This window comes from Talpa europaea (genome assembly GCF_964194135.1).
Source record: "Talpa europaea genome assembly, chromosome: 5".
In the NCBI taxonomy this organism is placed as follows: Eukaryota; Metazoa; Chordata; class Mammalia; order Eulipotyphla; family Talpidae; genus Talpa; species Talpa europaea.
The window spans coordinates 104732787-104754869 of NC_140071.1; the positions used below are offsets into that span (position 1 = coordinate 104732787).

At 34.9% G+C, this 22083-nt stretch overlaps 1 protein-coding gene across 1 annotated transcript; it reads left to right on the forward strand.

Annotated features, from left to right (window-relative positions):
- Window positions 1-7379: 7379 nt before the first annotated feature.
- On the forward strand, window positions 7380-20439 carry LOC311170613 (transmembrane protease serine 11B-like protein; the record flags this gene model as incomplete). Its single annotated transcript, XM_084232997.1, has 10 exons — window positions 7380-7387; window positions 10611-10726; window positions 13114-13232; window positions 13330-13397; window positions 15805-15965; window positions 16629-16667; window positions 17191-17365; window positions 18188-18447; window positions 18857-18999; window positions 20080-20439. 10 exons carry the CDS (start codon window positions 7380-7382, stop codon window positions 20239-20241), a joined length of 1251 nt encoding a protein of 416 aa, XP_084089123.1. The 3' UTR covers window positions 20242-20439.
- Between the last annotated feature and the right edge of the window lie 1644 nt (window positions 20440-22083).

Consider the following 22083-nt stretch of genomic DNA (forward strand, 5'->3'; position numbering starts at 1 on the left):
ATATTCGGAATTACCCTTATTTTTTTTTCCAGAATTTTAAAAAATACACATTTTGTTAGTATATGAACATGTATGCTGGATATACCAAATAAATTGTTTTTCATCTATAAATCATAATTTCATTTTGTAAAACGGGGATATATAAGACAAATAATGTGCATTCATTTTATTTATATATGAGAAAGGTTGGGTATCATATGAAATCATAAATCATGAAGTAGAGAAGGGATATTAAAAGTTTTACTAGAATTGCTCTTACTTTATAGATCAAGAAACTGAAGACTAGAGAGAAATGACTTTTTGCTTAAAATTACCTTTCAGTTTCTCTGATTAGCTGTAACTCGGATGAATTTACCTTTGAGATCAGAAATTAGTCATAAATTTAGCAATGATTTTAAAGTTTCAGTTATTTATATACCATTTCTTTCATGTCCTTTTTTTCATGCTTAAATTCTCTTACAAAAGGAGTATTGAGGAGCCTCCCTGGTGGCGCAAGGGGTTAAGATGCAGCACTGTGAAGCTATCCGCAGCCACTACAGCACAAGTTCGATCCCTGGCCAGGAAGGTGACCCACATGGCATAGCAGACCTCTCCTGTCTGGGCCACTGCACCCTCAGCAGTGCATTCAGTTGGTCTACCTGTTCTGTTCTCCATTCTGTCTCTGGGGAATTCTCTCATCCCCTGCACCTATGGCTTGTACCCTAGCTCTTGTATGCATAAATAAATAAATCTTAATAAAAGAGTATTGAGGGATCTTCCTGGTTGTGCAAGGGGTTGGGCATCAGCACTGTGGGGCAGTCCCCGGCTACTGCAGCACAAGTTCAATCCCCAGCTAGGGAAGTGACCACATGGCGTGGCAGACATCTCCTGTCTGGCCTGCTGCTCCCCTCAGCAGGGTATTCTTACCTATTGCTTTTGGTCAATCTGCCTGTTCTGCTCCCCACTCTGTCTCTGGTGAGTCCTCTCACCCCCTCCACCTCTGGCCTATACCCCAGCTCTTGTATGCATAAATAAAAAAAATAAATATGAAAAAAAAAGTATTGAGAACATGTATGCCTGTTGTGGAAGCTCGTACAGTGGCTGTGCAATCACATGGAAGGCTGAATTTGTAATCTCAGCAGATAATTTACCCTTTGTAATTTCCTACAATAAAAAAGTAGCCAAAAATTCCAAAAGAAACTAAAACAAACTAAAAAATATTCTTTCCCTCAACTTTTTGTGGTATTACTCTTTTCCTCTTTTTTTTTTTTTTTTTTATAAAATGTGACTCAAGTGCCATGCTTGGTGATGTTAAGTCAATCCATGACCAGGTGTGACATGAAGTCCTCTTCCTCTCCTCTCTCATCCTCTGACAGATCACATATATTTATTGATCACCCACAGTGTTCTAGGAACTGTCAGACAGAGACTTAGTGTCTTCTTTCAAGGATGCTTAATTTGGTGCACATGGATAGGCAATAAACACATACAGAAGAAAATTTTGGATTGTGATACATGTTATGAAGGAAATAAAAGGCAATATGATAGAAAATAGAGGGACTACTTGAGACTGAGCTGTCCGAAAAAAACTTTCTGTGAGCATAACATTCAAAGAGGAGAGAAATCAGAAGGGAAAAGTGTGAAGACCTTTAGATAGAAATCAGCAAGGTGGATATGTGGGGAGAAACAAAACGAATGTGACTTAAGCCTGACAGACAAGTGAGGTGGTATCTCATTGTGATTTTGATTTGCAATCCCCAGATGAGCATATTTCATGTCTCTATTGGCCATCTGTATGTCTTCTTTGAAGAAGTGTCTATTTAGATTTTCTTCCCATTTTTAAATTTGATTATTTGTTTCCTTTTTTTGAATTGTATGAATTTAATGCAATTCTTATCAAATTTTCAATGTCATTCTTCTAAGAAATAGAATAAACATTACTGAAATTTATATGTAACCACAATAGACCCGAAATAATCATAGCAAACCTGACAAAAATGCAGAACAGAGGGATAATATTCCCAAGACTTAAAACTATTTTGCAAAGCTATAGTAATCAAAACAGTATAGTATTGGCCTAAAAAGACACTTAGATCAATGGAATAGAATAGAATTTAGAGCTCAGAATTAATTACAATTAATCTGTGACAAAGGATCTAAGAGTATATAATGGAGAAATAAGATCTTATTCAATAAATGATACTGGGAAAACTGTTTAGTGATATGCAAAAGACTGAAAATAGACCACTGTCTCATACCATATACAAAAATTAACACAAAAGAGTAAAGACTTGAATATGAGACCCATAAAATCCATGAAAGAAAACACAAGCAAAGCACTCCATGACATTCATTTCAGAGATTTCTTTGGGGACAAGATTCCAACAGCAAGGAAGGCAAACGCAAATATAAACATCAAAGTAAAAAGCTTCTGCACAATGATAGAAATTATCATGAAAATGAAGACACTGTGCTTAATGGGAAAAAAATCTTTGTATATAATACATGCAACATGGGGCTAATATAAAAGATATATCTTTTGCTTTTAAATAAGAGTGTTATATTCCTTATTGCAATCATGGTCCTTCCACATATCCAAAGGTGTGAAATCTTTACAAATTTTAATATTTAGAAGTACAACAGTGGTATGTGCATAGTCTTCCTTGCACCCATGTGTGAGCTGAATGTTAAAATTTCAGGGATTATATCACCTAATTGTGAAACACACCAATAATGAAAATTAAGGGTTCTAATTGTTTTACAATTTACTAGTATTAATGGTGTCAAGTTATTTGCATCTATCAATATCTGCATGGTAAAGAAAAATATTTGCTCCTATCTTCAGATGCTGTGAGCTTGTTGTTAAAAACTTATCAGCACACTGCAGAATGTAAACTATTTCTTATTATACCCTTAAAAGAAATCTTCACCAGAAGATATAACTTGGGCACAATATCTATTCTATGACATTATAAACTTGTTTTGTGACTACTTCATTGGATGTTTGTTAAATACCTTAATTATTGCCTGCTAACAAATGAGTAAATAAGAATTGTTTGTGGTTTTCATTTCTTATATTCCAATACAGGAAATCAAGAGGATCTATTTTGAAACATTTCATAGTAATATGACAAGAACATTTGAGATTGGCAGTTTATAGTGCTTAATTAGAGGATTCCAGAAAAGACAATTATATGTTGTTATAATATGTTGCATTCTTTACAATTATCATGCTTATTATAAAAATAAAATAATCCAATCATGGATTCTTATACTGTTTTTCCTAAAATTTTTCACAGTTGGCACTTGTGGTTGAATACACAAAACTTTATTTTCACTAAATATAGGAGAACATATTATATAAGAATTCCATTAACTAGCTATCAGGTTTATGCTCTTTAAGTCAGATTGTCTCATTTAACAAAGATTCACTGAGGCAGAAATAATGAGCCAGGGTAATGAGAGACTGTCCCCATATTGCCCTTACCAGTCATTTGATGAAAGAGTAAGGATTAAGATGAAAATAAGAACAAGCTATGAAGGGAACAGTGACAATGTTTAGTAATCAAGGAGAATTAGTCTAGGAGCATTCTTCTTTCCTGGTTAAAATTCTACTCCACCCCTCATCTCAACACCTTTAGAGAATGAAACTCAAATTCTTTATTATACATTGCAACTCCTTAAGTCCTTGAGTCTTCTTACTACTCATGATTCAAGATGCTGCTGAGATGTTACTTCTTACCAGGAAGATTCCCTGACACTCTGAGACTAGTGATCCACGTTGCCCCAGGAATCCAACTGTCATTGCCTTTTCTACAGGATGTAAAGCTCATCTATTTATGCATCTAAACATCCTACTAGACCATAAGTTTTTCAAGGACTCCTTTTCATTTCTTTATTCCTGAACTGTGGCTACTTCCTGAACCTGTCTCAATGAATAAAATTAAAATGCAATATTAGCATCTGGCTCCTGCCTACATCTCTGTTTTATCTCCCATTATGCCCTTGTATTTAACCTATATTCTATCACACTATTACTTGAGATTTCTGAAACAAGATAAAATACATGGGCATTTCCAAATGCTGTAGCTGTCTAGAAGTTTCTTCTCTGACAGTTTTTTTTTTCTCTCCCTGGTAACCTCTTACCATCTTTTAAAATTTAGTTTAAAATTGTTATCAAACAATTATCTCTTTTTGGAAAGTTCTACAGAGCCAACAAGTAAATTAATTCTAGTCGATTTTTATTGGGCCCTGACTCTCTGAGGACCTATACTTTATAGCCAATACAATTCTTCTTTTTCCTACTTAGATCCACATCAAGCATAAACTTTTATTGCATGTCAATGAGTACATTACATATTTTAGAAATTACATAAGTAATGTACTTAAACATTATCCCTGTGGAAAAAATAAACTCGATATAAATTGAGTTAAACTTTTTTTATGACCATTTTATTTCTGGTCTCTTTCCTTCTCTGCAGAGTAATCATTGCTTTGTGACTTTTTCTGGATTTTTTCATATATTATATTTATAATTTTATAAATAAATACAAGAATTTAAGTATATGAAATACCACCCATTAAAATGTGAAGTATTGGGCTTCCCCAGTGGCGCAGCGGTTGAGCGCTGGGTTGCGAAGCTGCCCGCAGCCTCTGTAGCGCAGGCTCGATCCCTGGGCCACCGGGCAAGGGTCCCACAAGGCTCGCAGACCTCTCCTGCTGCCTGCTGCTCCCCCCAGCAGTGTACTTCGGTCCTTCTGCCTGTTCTGCTCTCCACTCTGTCTCTGGTGAATTCTCTCACCCTCCCACGCTTCTGACTGTACCCAGTGCTTGTATAAATAAATAAACCTTTTAAAAAAATAAAATGTGAAGTATTATTTACTATTTCCTTTAGGTATTTATGATATCATATTGAATTATCTTTCTACATCTCATAATTTTACATAATTTTTATTGAGGTTGTTCTGAATAGATCTGCAACTGTATCAGTCATGGTTTAGAGCAGCAAAGACACTTTAAGCAGAGAGGAATTTGAAATAAGACATCATGTACTTTAAAAATTGTTGGAAGGACTAGTGGTGCAGGCTCTGGACTAAATCCTGAAATGATTAATAAGAAATTGGAAAACTTATACCCAGGAGAAGAGACTGCAATTGACAATATTGAATTCAGTAAATAAGATCCAGAGATCAGAAAGTCTCCATCACAGATGATATTATTGCTACAGATTCTTGATATCCAGAGACTGGACTGATATCTGCCTACAATAAAATTGTTTCTTGACTCCCAGTCTGATGATCATTATGAAAAATATAGTATAAGATGCCATTCACACCTTCAGGTTAAAGCAGGTTATTCTTCCATTGGGGTGATAAGACATGCACAGTACAGATTTAAATAGAAACCCATTATAACAAGGTAGCAGATTGAGATCAAAATGAATACTGAAGACAGCATATATTAGAGAAAAGAAAAAAGAGGGAAGACTTCATGATGGAAGTGGCAATTAGGTTGGACTATAAAGCATGAAGAAACACTAGATGAATAGAAATGGAAATCCTGGGAGTATTAAACATTATGAATAAAAGCATGGAAATAAGAAAGCACTTGCCATTCAAGGGAGGGAACTATGAGAAGTGACTCAACTGTTGAGTATTAACCCAGCAGTAATCTGAAGCTGGCCGCTATGTGAAGTGGGCAGAGAGGGACCAAGGCAAAGGCAAATCACTTTGTATTGGTAGGTAGCAATTTTAGTGAACAAGGGAACTTATGAAGCTTTTCCTTGGGTGGACAAGAGGAGAGGGTTTTTTGCACACCTTTACCTTTTGCTAAACCTCAAAAGTCACATAACCAGTCCAAATAGTCTCACTAACACATTTCATGTTATTTTCTCTCTTGGAATCACTGTGGCTTTGGGAATACATATAATAAAGGGGGAGGGAGTGATGTAACATCTCTGATTGCTCAAGTACAGCATGAGGGTCAATTGTTTCGCCACATCTTCTCAAAAATTAAGTAAAGTCTACTGATAGTTCTAGGTAAAGTCATTGTTAAGATAATGCAATGTCCTGGACATATTCCTCAGCATTGTGGTCTCAGTCATACAACAACATTACATTTATGTATGATAAAGCTGAAACTCAGAGATTTATGTCCAACATCTAGCTATTAGTGGACTGGCCTTGGCATAGAGGTCATGCATGTTCTGCTATACTATTGTACTCTGGAATACCACAGACTAAGAGAGATGGCATTCTAAATAGCCTTGAATATCAACCACAAAGTTTGTTTTTTTCCTGAATGTAGTTGAGAATTTTGAAGATTATAAAATATATATTAGGAAGATGAATTATGCTTATTAATACCATCTTTTAAATCTCTACTCAAAAGCTTCCTCCTCACAGAGATCTTTCTGGAATACACTAAAGAATGCGACCCCCACGCATGTACTACTTCCACCTAATACTTCTACTTTATTTTTATTATTGCATATATAAATATCTCATTAAATAATGTACTCGGTATTTTCTCACTGTGTGTCTATTAGACTGTAAGCTCCATGAGGTAGGAATTTTATTATATTCATTGTATTTCTACTACTAGGAAACAATGTGTAGCCTCAGGAAGTATATGGCAAATATCAATTAATGAATAACTTAAGCGTAAGGTTAAAGAATGATGGTATCAAGAATCTCTATTAGTGCCCCAAATACCTAAATGTCCTCCTGAAATTTTTGTTTTTATGAAAATTTGATGTGTCACCCAAAAAGTTAATCCATATTCTCTTAAACAACATCTGATCAGATGACTTACTTTCCTTTCCAATAAAGAATCAAAACAGAACTCATATTTCTCACACCAAAACCTGCCTTCATCTTTAAATTCATTCTTATAGAAGCACAAAGAGACAACTTTTAGCTTGAGAATGTTTTAAGTGAATAATGCTATAGCAAAATTATTGTATCAAAAAATCCAACTTGCATGTAAGTTATTTGTCAAAGACAGCTCTAGTGAATTCAACTGGGTTTCACTGGGGAGGAGTTCTATACCATGGAAAGAATGGATGGAATCTAAGTCAGAACACTGATTCACCAATCTGTAGTGTTATTTTGTGGGTGGACCTCACAGGTGACCAATCCAAGTAATGTCTATTGTATTTTTCTAAGTAACCCATTCAAAGACCATTTTTATTTCTTCCTTTAAACCACAGTTCCACAACTGTCATCAACACTTGTTAAACGAGTTTCCCTTTAATTGCTTTCTGCTATTGCACCCAGCCCTTAAAACCCCAACTATCATTGTGGTTAGCACATTTACCTGAGAACCACTGATCAGGACAAAAGTAGCACGGAAGTGTCCTTTATTTTTATTAACATCAACAGCCATTATATCAGCACATTATGTACAGGTAAGTGGAGATTTGCTTGGCTAAAATTCTGACAGAAATAGAATTATGTTTCCCCAATATGACCCTCACTCAAGGGATGCAGAGAAATAACTGACTTTAAGGGGGAATTTGAAATTGTCCCACAATATTTTGGATTTCCTGCATAGAGACAACCCTAGAACATACCTATATTTGCTTATGGAATCTGTAGATTCATGGAGTGATTTGGAGAGTGCTTCTAAAAGGTGACATGCAGCTTAATGTTCTGTGAATGAAAAATAATACTATTGTATGACTGTAGTAAAGTGAAGAAAAAGAAATGGAGAGAAAATTTTCTCTTAAAAATCAAATGTTAAATTGGTATTGGTGTTGCTGCTGATCATGACCCTTGCATTTGTTTAACATCTTGCTCTTTCTAAAATGCATTCATGAATATTATCTTGAATCTCACAGTACCATTGCTTCCTATGTGTTCTCTGTAGACTCACATAAAACAACATTATTTTTATGAATTAGAAAGGAAAGTTTATTAGTGTAAAAAATCAAACACATGAGATTGATGATAAATTTTATGAAGGCATTTTACTCTTCTGAAACATCTCTTGCCCAGAACAGAATTTGTTAAAATATATGCTTCATTTTTTAAAAGTAAAGCTGCATATTTTTATTTGTAAAATGTTCATGAATTAGAATGCTTATGTATAGACATGTGAAGTTTAGTTTTAAAGTGTCTAATTATCATATGAACAGTGATTATTAAATATTTATTACTTTATATATTATTTATATATTCAACTCACAGGGCATTTTCATCAAAATATATGCACTATAGCAAAATTAACTGAATCTAATTTTAATATATCTAGTGTTTAGATAATGATGAAATATAAATTCACACATTACATGAATATTCTCTAAAAATGTGTATCTTGAGTCAACAGTTGAGTCCTTCAAGACATACATACATATATGTAAATGTGATTAGAAAGAATACTCAATGTGATAAAATACACTAAGAAAATTTTTCTTGAATTGTTATTGTGTGATTTCTTTATTAAAGATGGTATATTTTTCATGATTGAAATTTTTTATTAGCCACATCTTTGATCTATTAGAGATCACACATAGTTAAAAGTGAAGAGGAAACAGCATGCCTGTTTTGTTTTGTTTTCTCTGTAAGGTAGTCATCACTTTTGTGCTGGGTGGATGATTTTTAATATTTATAGGTCCCTCCTCCTTCACCATCATCATTTGACAGTTGTGTGAAGTTTTAACTTGAAAGATTTCAAAGGATTAAGTCATTGTTTCTAAGTACTCCTAGTACCTAAGTAAGGTTAAAGCTGTAATTTAGTGTCTATCTTCTCAGAGGGAGGTTTCATCCTGTTGCCTGAGAGGATGGAGGGATTTGGGGACATGTTGTGTGCTGCAGGTGCATTTAGGGGGAACTTATTTAATTCTGTGACTGTATGTGGGTGCCTAAGTGATAAATAGCCAAGATGAAAAAAAGAACTAGAAGTGAAAGAAAAGACTTCAAAACCACACCAATTTCAATTTCTTTCTAAGGGTTAGTTCATAGATTAGAAAAAAACCCTGTGTTTTAGATCCTTGTCAACTAGCATTGATAGATCTTGGCCAGGAGAGTTGTTTTTTTTTTTCCCCTGTGGCAAGATCTAATCAATATTCTTTACCTTCTTCCAGTTATTCCCTTCATGTAATTTTTCAGAAGAATTGGTAGGATGGACCACCAATAATAATGGCTAAGTGGGGAAACTGACAATTCTGCCTGGGAAGTCTATCATTTTATAGCAGTTATTTAATCTGTGTCATGGTTTGAAACTTTAGGTTATAAGCTAGAGGGAGTTACAACCCAGAAAAACTTCTGAGCTATAAAAACAATAATCAAAATGGAAAAAGTTAGGGAAAGTATATATAAGAATTAGAAAGGTATTTCAGTACTTCACTTTTAAACTGTAGAATTTATGAATTCTACCACATATTATTTGATCAACTGTTAATAGATTTAGTTTTATTTCTAGTCTTATAAGAATATGATTTCTTAAAACAAATTGCAGAAATAAAAGAAAAAAAATGTCCCAACCTGTGTGAAGTCCTGCCCTGAGGTAAATGTTTAAAGCTAAAACTAGTCAAAATCAGAAATGTATAAATATAGTCCCACTTAAAACAAGGGGAAGAAGTAATTAGTAAGAGTTCATGGGAGACATGAAAGGGTGTGGAGCAAAAATTAGTGAACCAAGCCAGGAACTAAGTAGTTTCAGTGTAACTGAATTCTTATGAGATGAAGTCAGTGATGACCCATCACTGAAAGGGAACAGTATTTTGATTTTTACACTTGAAAGAACATGAGGATAATTTAAAGTCTTCTTTTGGGAGATATCAATAGTGCTGAGATTCAAGAAAGACATCAGACATTGTAGATAGAATGGAAACAATTGTTTGCCTTAGGAAAAGAAATACAAATTTTGTACAATATTATAATTAGCCAGCACTATTATATACTAGTATAGTTTTACAGCATTTTTTTTTTTTCTGTTTTTGGATGACTCCTAAATTTACATCCCCAGCTCTGGTTCCTCATAGTTCCACTGTCTACTGGAAATTTAAATGTCTTTCAAATGCAAGATATAACAACTTTAATATTTTCCTTCCCAAGTTACCTCTGTACCTCTTGTATATTTCATTGTTTCCTTTTACATCTTTAGTTAAAATCTTGTGTTATTTTTATTCCTAATCCTTTGTCAATGTAGATAACTAATTACCAAATTCAAATATTTTACTGTAAACTTTCTCAGATTCATCACACTTACTTTCATTTCTCACTCCACCTCCCTGGATTACAGTAGTCTCTTTCTTTGTCCTCCCTTTAAACTATCATTATGCATATTTACTACGGATTCATCTTCCTAATCACTTATGTCCTTAGTGATACTACCCATTGACCATGGGAAGGAAATAGATGCTAAGCATAGGAAACTGACACCAGTCATCATACTCCTGGGAAATAATTTCATGGCACTCACACAGAGCTTCAATCAAAATTTGAAGTAACACGTTGATTTTTCTTCCTCTTTTCTTCCCATCCTTCCATTTTGTTTTCAAATGTCCTTTGCTACTACTTTGCCCAAATTGTGGAACTTCTAGGGGTGCATAAGCAGGAAAAAGGAAAGCTTTGGAATGACTCTGGCTCTTCTGATATATGGTTTTTATACACGTCCTTGATTTGCAGACCTGTCGCAATTGGCCGCCCATCATTGCCACTATGGATGATCGCACTAATTGTGTTTGGAGTGTTGGCAATCCTGGGGATAACTATTGGTCTCCTGGTTCATTTTCTGGCAGTAGGTTGGTAAAACATACATTTTTGGTATATTTAAGTTTGTTATGAGCATTATTTCCATTTCTACAAAAGACAAAAAAAAAAAAAAACAGTTGCAACCAATTGATAATACCCCTTTAAATATACATCAGTGACCCGAGATACAAGAAATGAAAATTATTAGTATTGGCCAAACACTTTACTGCAGATGCATTTTTTAATACACACAGGTTAAAGACTGTATACCATATACACATATGAATGTCTAGATAGATAATAGGTAGGAAAAAAATCTCAGATTATATAATATGTATTATTTTATGGTTAATTTATGACACTGACTTTATATGAAAAGAAACTGAATAATATTGAATTTTTGAATTATTTCTTCCTAACAAAAATATTGATATTAAAAAATCCTTTAACATAGATTTCAAAATAGACTTTAAAAAACATGAGGAATGTTGGAGTCATTTTTCAAAAACCATGTGTTTCAACTTTAGACTTTATTATATCCTGTTCTGAAAGGTATGAAAATCAGCACACTTCTCATTTTTCCCTCACTTCCTAATAGTCAGCAATATTGTCCTTTTTACATCGTCAACATTTATTTCTTCATTCTGATTTATAGTCAGAATTATTACAATTGTTTCATTTTAATATATATTTATGTACACTTAAATGAAACATATCATTACTATCCATTCATTTTCCCATGAATTTCCATGCTTGGATTCTTTTCCCTCCAAATATATATTAAATTAAGGTATATATTTAATTAAATAGATATAGTCAGAGTTGAGTCAAATTGTCAGGACTTTTTATGAAACACACTATTCTTCCTCCACTATTCCTATTTGCCATTTCTCAGACAAAACTTTCAGCTCTATGAGTCAATTTTTAGTATTGTTATATCCTAATTTTTAGTTAATTTTGATATTATCTTGTCACCTACTTTGGAAGATGAATTTTCCATACTTATCCACTTACTGATAACATATGTGTTGACTTGGAATTTTCCTTCAGCAACAATGTAGGGGTTACTTTCAATTGTCTGTTGCCTTTAATCCCCTAATGACTGGAATCTGTATTTCCTTTTTATTTTTTTATTCACTCAGTTTGGTGGAAAGTATATTCTGAAATCTTTCTAGGAAGTTAATTTTTGGCAGTTCAGGTTTCTGAAAATATTTTAATTACTCTAACAGTATAGAATTCTAGGTTGGAAAAAGTATTTTTCTGAATTTTGAAGCAAAATCTGTATTGTCTTGCTTTGCATGTTTCTATCAAGAAGTCTTGATAGAGCTTTTAAAGAAAGCTTTTCTCCTATACCTCCTGCTAAAACCTTATTGTAAAATTTAATTTTTTTCCAGAATTTTGAAATTTCATGGTAGTGTGATATTGTTTACATCTTATTTTCATCTATTGTGCTAACATTTAGTGGGTCCTCTCAATCTAGAAACTCATATGCTTCAATTTCTGAAAATTGTTAGATTATTTCTTTGATGATTTCCTGTCCTCTTTACTTTCCTTCTTGATAGCCGGTAATTTGAATATTAAGGCCCCTATTATATATTTAATGAGTTACTTTTTTTTTTACTATCTAGATATTCCTTTATATAACCTTATTTCTCATAAAATCACTCCACATGGGACCCTCGCCGGTGGCCAGGGATCGAACCGGCACTGCAGAGGCTGCGGGCAGCTTCACAGCCCAGCGCTCAACCGCTGCCCCACCAGGGGAGGCCCTTTAATCTTTTTTTTTTAACTGAGGTACCCCATCAGGTATTACCACCACAGTGCACCCACCACCAACTAACCTATATGCCACCACCATAGACCATTATACATCCTTTCCTCTTTGTTCTTACCCCTTTCTTACCCCCTTCTCCCCCTTGGTGCTTTAGGTCTCCAGTCAGCTATTAAGGATTAGGAAGTGGGTTAGTTGTGGACTTTGAAAGTCAGACAGATCAAGTTTTGATTCTTGGCTTTTTTTTTTTAAGCAGCTTTATGATACCAAAAAGTTACTGAATAGCTCCATGATTATATTTCTCCTGAAAAATGGGTGCACTTCAACCAGATATTATAAAATATCTTCACATGGTTGATACTTAATAAATGATAATTTTATTATAGACTGCAAATTGATTATTCTAGACATAAATATCATTTATAGTTTATAGTCCTATGTCTCAATTAAGAGGTTACTTTTCTACATCTGCTCTATTCTTGTCTTATACTTTCCACAAAACCCATTTTCTTTTTTAAAGCAATTGTTCCAGAAAGATTCACAGGACTTTTCAATATCTAACATGAGCACAATACTTAATTAGTTGGTATTGCTGTATATAATCTGTATGTGTATTTGAAATAAAGTTCTCTGAAATGATTCTTCTATCATTTCTTTATCTCACAGAAAGCAGGACCTATTATTATGGAGGTAGCTTTAAAGTGCTGGATATCCCATATAATAAAAATTACGAAAGGGAGACATCACCAGAAAATCATTATCTTAGCAAAATTCTCGAGACTAAGGTAAACTATATTTACTTAAATTTATTTCTTTGTTAATTCTCTGATATATAAATATATAATTGTAATTTGATGTTTGACTCTGTGTTTTCTTTAACAGATGTCTGATGCATTTGAAAGTTCTAGCATTTACAAACAATATATCAATTCTCAAGTCATCAGATTGGTGTAAGTAACTAATATTAACACTCAGAAAAGAGATCAACACTTATATGTTATTACATTTCAAGTTTCTCTGAACAGTTTATTGCTACATTAGTCTTAGTTGATACATTATTAATAAATAGATATACCTTAAGCTAAGTGTTATATCAATTGTACAACATGAAGCCTAAGCAAAGAATGGACTATTTAGTTGCGTTTTAAATGGACTATTTAGTTGATACATTTAGAATGTATCAAACCTTAATTACAGTTGATTTATCACTCTGGTTTCTTAAGTCTCTATGTTCAGCAAATATTAGATGGTCCCTTAGACCAATGCCTGATGTTCTAACATTTTTATTTACATTAGCATAAATACAGACTCTATTTTCTCATATTTTTTCTTCTAGAAAGTGAGCTAAGCATCTTGTGGAACTGTCTTAGAGTTCATACAGGGTAGAAGAAACATATCTAACCTTGGCTTGATGCCAAGGAAATCCTTCAGTCAACATAACAAAAATGTAAACTAATGCTGTGGTCTCTGCATATGGGTTTAGAGTAGCACAGAATAGCACAGGGAACTCTAGAACAGGAGGTAGATAAACCAAGCCTAGTGTTTGCCACTTAGTTGCTCAAGAGCCTTGGCCAGTCACTGTATCACTTTGCTTCTGTTCCCCTCTGCTATATCCTATCTGTGTCAATTTACAGATGTACTAATATTTGAGAAATATCGGTAACACTTTGCTTTCCTTATACAACTGTACTCAGCATCAAAAAAGATAATGAATGTGAAAATATTTGCAAATAAACACATTTCAAATGATTCATACATATGCAGAATTTGAAGAAACAAAACAAAGGAAAAGGCAAAACTAAACCAAAACTAATTGTGAAATATGATCACAGATTTGAGAATACAGAGGGGGAGGGTGGGAGGTGGTAAACAAATCAGCAATTACTGCTTTTATCTTCATCACCACTACCAGATCATGCTTATTTACCCTTTCCTTCCTACTCCTGGAAATCATGGAACTCCTGAAATTGCAGAGCGAGTCAAGATCTCCACTAGCACAAAACTAGGGAGTCTATTTTAGTATTGGCAAGACATAGGAGAGTTAGAGGATTTTGCCTTGTTTTCCTATGCATGTAACTTCAAGTATCTATAGCAAGTGTGGGTCTATAGGAAGTGAATAAATAGCTACAGGACAGAACTTTTCATTCTGCTATGCTAATAGTAAACTTCTGTGAGTAGAGTCCTTTCTAAGAATGATAATTGATTTATATGCCAAAATGTTAGCCATACATTAAGAGGACTCACAGAATAATGGTGCCACTTCAGACACCTAACTTCAGGGATACTGGACAATTCCTACACTTTCATTGACCAGTCTTTTGGGTTGCCCACTTCTTTCTTGATTCCTAACAAAACTGCCTGAATACCACAATCAGATTACTCTTCCCCAAGCATGTTTTTACTTATCCACTCTTCACAGTTACCCACTGGCTAGCTCTAAAGACCCTCTTCTATCTCTGGCTGGCTGCATCAGAGGGCAAAATGCATAATGTAAAAGCCTGGGTTATGGAGTCAACTATACAGAATCTGGATCCTTATTTAGTATCAGTGTAAGCTTGAGCACATCAGAGCCTCAATTTTTCCTTATCTATAGATAAAGATAATGACACCTACATTTCCTAGTTATTGTGGAGACAAAATGTGATTAAAAATGTATCTGAAACATAGCGGGTGTCCAATAAATTCTAAATAATATTGCTCCCATCCAGTCATTCTGGAGTTCTGTCCCTCATCTTATCTGCCTAATGAAATTTCATGCTTGATGATAAAATAGTGATGAAAATACTCTAAGGCTCAAGTGTATATCTCTTTACCCTTGAAAATTTCTCTGTTCCCTTAAGTAAAAATTTACTTTTCTTTCTTTCCTCTATCTGCAAGTAAGAAAAATATCACTATATCACTTCTGCTTCATTTATTATAGTCAACTGTATATATATGTCTTCTGTCTCCTAGAAATCTAGAAATTCTTTAAGGTTTGGAAGCCATGTCTAATGGGTGATCCTGGCATCGTCCAATAGCACCTAGCCCAGTCACTTGTCTAGAGCCTTTGTACAATAAATGGTGAATGCATGAGTAAAGGATCCCAATTGTTACATGATATGTCTAACCTGTGCTTCAGGTCTTTTCTCTTTTTCAGATTTGTGGAACTAATTGTCCTCTAAACTGAATATTATAGCTGAATACATACTGTTACCAAGTGAATATAGGAAGATGGACAATTCTGTGAATAAAAGTGAGGGTACTACACAAACCCCTAAAATAGCAGAAGAAATCAAGCTATTAAAGACCAGGGAATGAGGAAGTAAATGCTTTTTTTTTTTTTTTTTGCAACATGTGATACCTTTATGTTGTTCCCAGTTCTGATAGCAACAGTGTGACAGCACATATATGGCTGATGTTCAAGGCTCCCAGGTCACAGAAGGAAAACACAAAACGAAAAATTGAAAGCATATTACGTTCCATGCTGACAAACCAATCTGGATACTTGAAAACAGATCCCAATTCTCTTATACTAACGGGTAAGCTTATGTATTATATACAGAAGTGTTATTTTGATCATTTTATCCTTAACACATATCACAAACACTGAAGAATTCATTGTTTTTTAGCAGAGCAATTTCTTGTATTCTTCATTATTAAAAAAAAAAAAAAACAAACAGATCATAGTAATGCCAACCTTAAAATTGCTCCTGACGGGGAAAAAAAGCTGTTTCTCATTCTAGAGCAGATAGTAAGACTTTGAACAGTCCTTATAAATAATGGCAGGTCTTGCTATTCTTTTCATGATCCCCTATAAACTTTCAAAAACAGCCTTTATAAGACATGTCACTTTATGAAAGTGATTTTTGTGTACTGACAGAATCATATTCAGAGGTCTTCCTGATCTTCTAAGGAAAGATTCTAGCAATTTCCCATTTTTGCCGATGTAGAATACAATGCCAATTATATGAAAATGAAGTTTCATTTTCATATATGATGTTATTTCCATATATGTATTCATAAAGAGTCAAAGGACAATTTCAGTAAACCAGTTTCTCTCTTTTCTGTTGAAACTTTATCCAGAGATTCACTATTATTCCTGGACCCTACTGCTTTGTAAACCTGTCATCTTACTCCATTGGTATGTGGGTTGAGGGACTGATATTAGATACTAAATTTACTATTTTTTTGTTTTATATCAGAAATGAGTAAGGCTGATGCTGAACAGATAATCAACAACCGTAAGTTCAGATACTTTTTAATTAAATGTGTGAGATGATCTAAAACATATCAGTCAAGATTTGTTGCTCCTGACCAGGTATGGTTATAAGTGCTTATATGTAATCACTTAATCCTCACAACAATCCTAGAGATAAGCATTATTATCCTCTCATTTTAGAGATGGGGAAACTAAAGCACAAAGAAATAAAATAAGTTATCCAGATACATCCAGTCTGCAAATGGTTGAGCTAGAATTCAAACCAAATTGTGTGGTTACATAGCCCATGAACTTAACCTTGACTTTATATGCCTCCATAGCTTTCACATTCTCTAAGTATTGCCGTGTCTTGGAGACACTGGGTATGGAGGTGACTCAGGGGCTGCTAGTGATTCCTGGGTAAAGAGAATATGCTCTGTTCCTGTCCATGCAAGATATTGTTAGACATAATCATGTATGAATGACAGCACCTCACTCTTGGTTTTGTAATCCAATAAATATTATTTTCCTATATTCAATGACACAAAACTGACCCTTTCTGCCAGGCTGTGGGAGACGAGCAAGGATGTCAGCTACACATGACAGAGTCAAGGGAGGTTCCACTGCTCAGGAAGGAGAATGGCCATGGCAAGCAAGTGTCAGAAGGAATGGTCGACACTACTGTGGGGCCTCTTTGATAAGTGACAGATACCTGGTGACTGCAGCTCACTGCTTTAAAAAGTAAGTTCATCTTGTTGCCCAAGGCTGGGGAGACCAAAGATGCTGGGGCAGGTCGATTTTATACACATTATTCCAGAGGAATTATCAACAGCACTCCCTTTTATTCTAAAAAGTATCATGGTTTAGAAGACAAATTATATGATAAACTAATCTAACACTTTGCTCCCTTACCATTAGGAAAAGGATGAGTCATTCATTCTTCATCCTACATTTCCCTCCTCATATTATTCTTATCTTTCATCTGTGTATACCTTAGACATTCCAAACCATTTTCAGTTGCTAAAACACATCTTTTTCATATCTCCCTTCTCCTTTGCACATGCCTGATCCCTCTCCTCATGTTTTAGGCTAATATGACTCATCTATATAGGGTCATCCAAAATGCTCTTTAAGAAATCTTCCATTCCACTGGTGCATCTCCAGGTCATTAGTTGGTGCTCAGCACTCATAACAAATCTTCCATTTCTAGAGCATACAGATTTAAGTCCTCCATTTTGTGGTTTGACTCGTTATAAATACAATTATTTAGGCAATTGCAGCTGCCTCTGTTTAAATTAGGTTTAAATTTAAATTTCTTGAAAGTATGAAGTTTAAATTTCTTGAAAGTATGAAGTATTTATTTTATTTTTATATCCCCATTGCCTTATATATTGTATTATGTAGGGATCCAAACAAGATTTTTAAAATGAATGAAAAAATCCAATTGTATCACTGCTAATAGATTATAGAGCAAAAAATATTTTCATGACACAAGTATAGTAGGTACAGACTATACTTCTGATTTTGAAATAAATACAAAATATATGATTTTCATCTCTTTAGAACACAAAATCCAAGAAACTATACTGTCAGCTTTGGTACTAGAGTTACTCCTCCTTATATGAAACATTACGTTCAACAAATTATTATTCATGAAGACTACGTCAAAGGTCAACATCATGATGATATTGCAGTTATACTGCTCACAGAAAAAGTTTTGTTTAAGAATGATGTACATAGAGTTTGTCTTCCTGAAGCTGCAGAGATTTTCCCACCAGGTGAAGGAGTTGTTGTAACCGGATGGGGAGCAGTTTCCTATGATGGTAAGTTCAATTAAAACTTAATACAGTATTTAAAATTCAAAAACTAGAAAAATTAGCAACAAGGTACAGTGTCAAAGGTGCAATTTACTTTCAGATTCACAACTTCCAGGTGATCTCTCAGGGAAGGTGCATATGGAGTTATAAAATTTCAAATTCCTAGGTTTGGAGCATTCCAAGGAGACCGATCTAGTTGTAAAAAGTCTCTACCTTATTGGAGAAAGATCTGGTCCAAAGATGTAAGTAGAGAGATCAGGACATAGAAAGGCAGCATTAAAATGATGTTTCAAATTTTTCTTTGAACTATTGTTTTTTATTGCTTTGAATGAGGGCCTTTAATTTTAAGAATAGACAAGAGTCAAATGTTGGTCTTCTGCACAAAGGACAAAATAATTTCTGTCTTGTTCTTTAGGTGAAATGCCACTGTTACTTCAGAAAGCACCTGTGAGGATTATTGATACAAACACTTGTAATGCTAAAGAAGCATATAATGGTCTGGTGCAGGACACGATGTTATGTGCTGGCTATATGGAAGGAAACATTGATGCCTGCCAGGTAAGGCTGGACATTATTCACATCAGACAAATAGTATATCAATAATTGCTATTATTTTATGGAAATCGTTAATGCAGAGACAATTCTATGGTTCAGTTCATTGTACTTTGACAAGTCTGTCAAACTTCCTTTCAGCTTTCACACTAAAGTAATTCTTCCCTGCAGACAAATGAGTTCATAAATTTTTAACAAACATGTATGTTGGATTTACTCTGAGTTCTTTACAAATATTAATTCATTTAATCTTCACCATAACATTGTGACACAGATTCTATCATTATTGTCATTTTATAGACAAGGAAACTGAAGAAAGTGAAGTGATTTATATAAAGTCTCACAGCGAAAAAATGGAAGAGCTGGCATATCAACCAAAATAATCTAGTATCACAATCTATTCTTTTACCTATATGTCAGAAAAGAATTAGTCCTGAAAATTTTCAGTTACATCCAGTCCATTTCTCTTACCTTTTGAGCCCCAAAGGCTAGGGTTGTGGCCACTTTTCTCAGCTATGAAGCCCTGGACTGCAAGTACTTTCATAATACAGATCTCCCCAAATTTTTCTCATAGAACTAGACTTTGTAACTTCTCATTTCACACCTTCAAGGTTTCAGGTAAATATCAAGGAGTCCCAGGGAGTATATTCTTACCATCCAGAGCTGAGATTATGGGTGATGAGGAATTTATACCATACACCTTTCTATGGTTTCTTTTTCTTTTCTTTTTATTTATTTATACAAGCACTGGGTACAGTCAGAAGCACTGGAGGGTGAGAGAATTCACCAGAGCCAGAGCAAGGAATAGAACAGGTAGACTGATGAAGTACACTGCTGAGGGGAGCAGCGGGCAGCTGGAGAGGTCTGCGCACCATGTGGGACCCTCGCCCAGTGGCAGGGGATCGAACTGGTGCTGCAGAGGCTGCGGGCAGCTTCGCAGCCCAGCGCTCTACTGCTGCACCACCAGGGAGGCCCCTTCCTATGGTTTCTATGAAGCAGAAATCACAAACTTCATCTGGGCTTATCACTTGATGTGAAAAATCAGGAAGTAAATTTTCATAATGTTTAATATTCTGTTTTATTTAGGGTGACTCTGGAGGACCATTGGTTTACCCCAATTCTCGAGATATTTGGTACCTTGTTGGAATAGTGAGCTGGGGTTTAGAATGTGGTAGAATCAATAAGCCAGGTGTCTACGTTCGAGTGACCTCCTACCGCAACTGGATTGCCTCCAAGACTGGTATCTAAGACAAGAGAGACTTGTAACAATTATATCAGGTCATTTTTGCCTTATTTAATATGCCCTTTAATAAATTAGTGTGTACAATGATTATTTCGAAAGACTTGTGTTCCCAAGGGAACTTATGAACTTTAATTCTAAGCAGACTCTACAAAACAAGAAATCTCATTCTAGGCCTTCAGAAAGTCCCACGCAAAGTAAGTGTTCCTAGCAAACCAGCCTACTACTATTTGCTTTCTATTTAATGAATCAACATTGGAGCTATCTCACCACATCATAAAAAGTTCTTGGTTTTAGTCATTAAATTTTCTAGTTTATGAAAGTACATTCTTGTCCATGGAAAGTTGGTTAGGACAACTCTAAGAGATTGGAATAAATTCCTTCTGAAAGGTTCAGTTTGATCACATTTTATTTGCCTTCATATCAGAACACTGTGGAACAGGTGTGGTAGTGAACAAAACTTAATAAAAATATAGTCACTGACTGATTTAGAGTCTTTTATTTTATTGGATTCTTAATCAACTTTTGTAATTAGTGGGAAAGAATTTCACCATGAGCAAAACTAAGCAACACAATGCATTTTGACTTACAAAGACCAGGGACACTAATTCTTCAGTGCTGATACAAGTTTATGGAAATTCTTGTAACATTATTTAAAAAAAAATAGCTATGAGCCATGAAAATATGTATTGTATTTTAATTAAAACAAAATTAAAATCAGACTATCTTTGTTCAATATAATTTTCTCCTCCTCCTCCTTCCCACCTTCCTTTGTCCTTTTTTGCTGTTGCTATTTTGTCTACCTAAGAGTCTTTTGCAGGTAGCTTTTTCTCTTTTATTTTTTTTTCCCACTTGGTTCACAGCTCTCGGATGACCAAAGCTCTAGCGAGGTTGGAGGGAAGCTCTAGGCCAGGCCCCTCAAGGACCACTGAATACAGAAGGCTCTTGGTGATGCTTTAAGATGAGGAGGGCCAGTTAAGATTAGGTCTCTAAAGCCTCTGGAGTTTTATCAGGTAATTGTCCATATTCTGAATGAGTTTGTTTCCTCCACCAGGAAATGGTTTTCCAGGAAGCCATAAAAAATGGTACCAGTAGGTCTCAGCTGTTTCAGAGGATGGAATGGCAGAGGAGTTATATCTAGAAACTGTGACTGGGGGCCAAGGAGGAAGTTGTGGTTGGTTGAAGGGCAGAGAAGAGAGAGCAGTTCTGTCCCAAGAGATAGATCCATACTTGTTCCTGTAACTAGCTGTTTTGTAGGAGAGAAATATTAAATTTTGGCCAAATTCTTGGTCCCATGGTTTGTAGAAGCAAGTATAGGACCTTGTTGTAGGAACTGTACCAATCTTCATTAAGAGCACTTAAGTTTGTAATAGTAGAAATGGAGTAGAAATTTTTTATCAGTATTTACTGATATTTTGAGTTAAATCTTCACCAGTACCCTTGTATGATATTTCAATTTAATTGAAGTTTCAATCACCTATATTGAATATAAAAATGAAACATTTTACCTAGTGATTTTTCTACTCCCAGAAAATATGGATGTTTACCTATTTATAACCATTTTCAATCAATTAAAGATCTGGAATAAGTAGATAACATATAGCACCAGGGCCTCCCCTGGTGGCGCAGGCGGTTGAGTGCAGCACTGTGAAGCTGTCCGCAGCCTCTGCGGCACTGGGTCAATCCCAGCCAGCCGGTAAGGGTCCCACATGACGCAGCAGACCTCTCCTGTTTTGCCCGCTGCTCCCCTCAGCAGTGTATTTCGTCAGTCTGCCTGTTCTGTTCCCAGCTCTGGCTCTGGTGAATCCTCTCACCCTCCTGCGAATCTGGCCTGTACCCCGGTTCTTTTA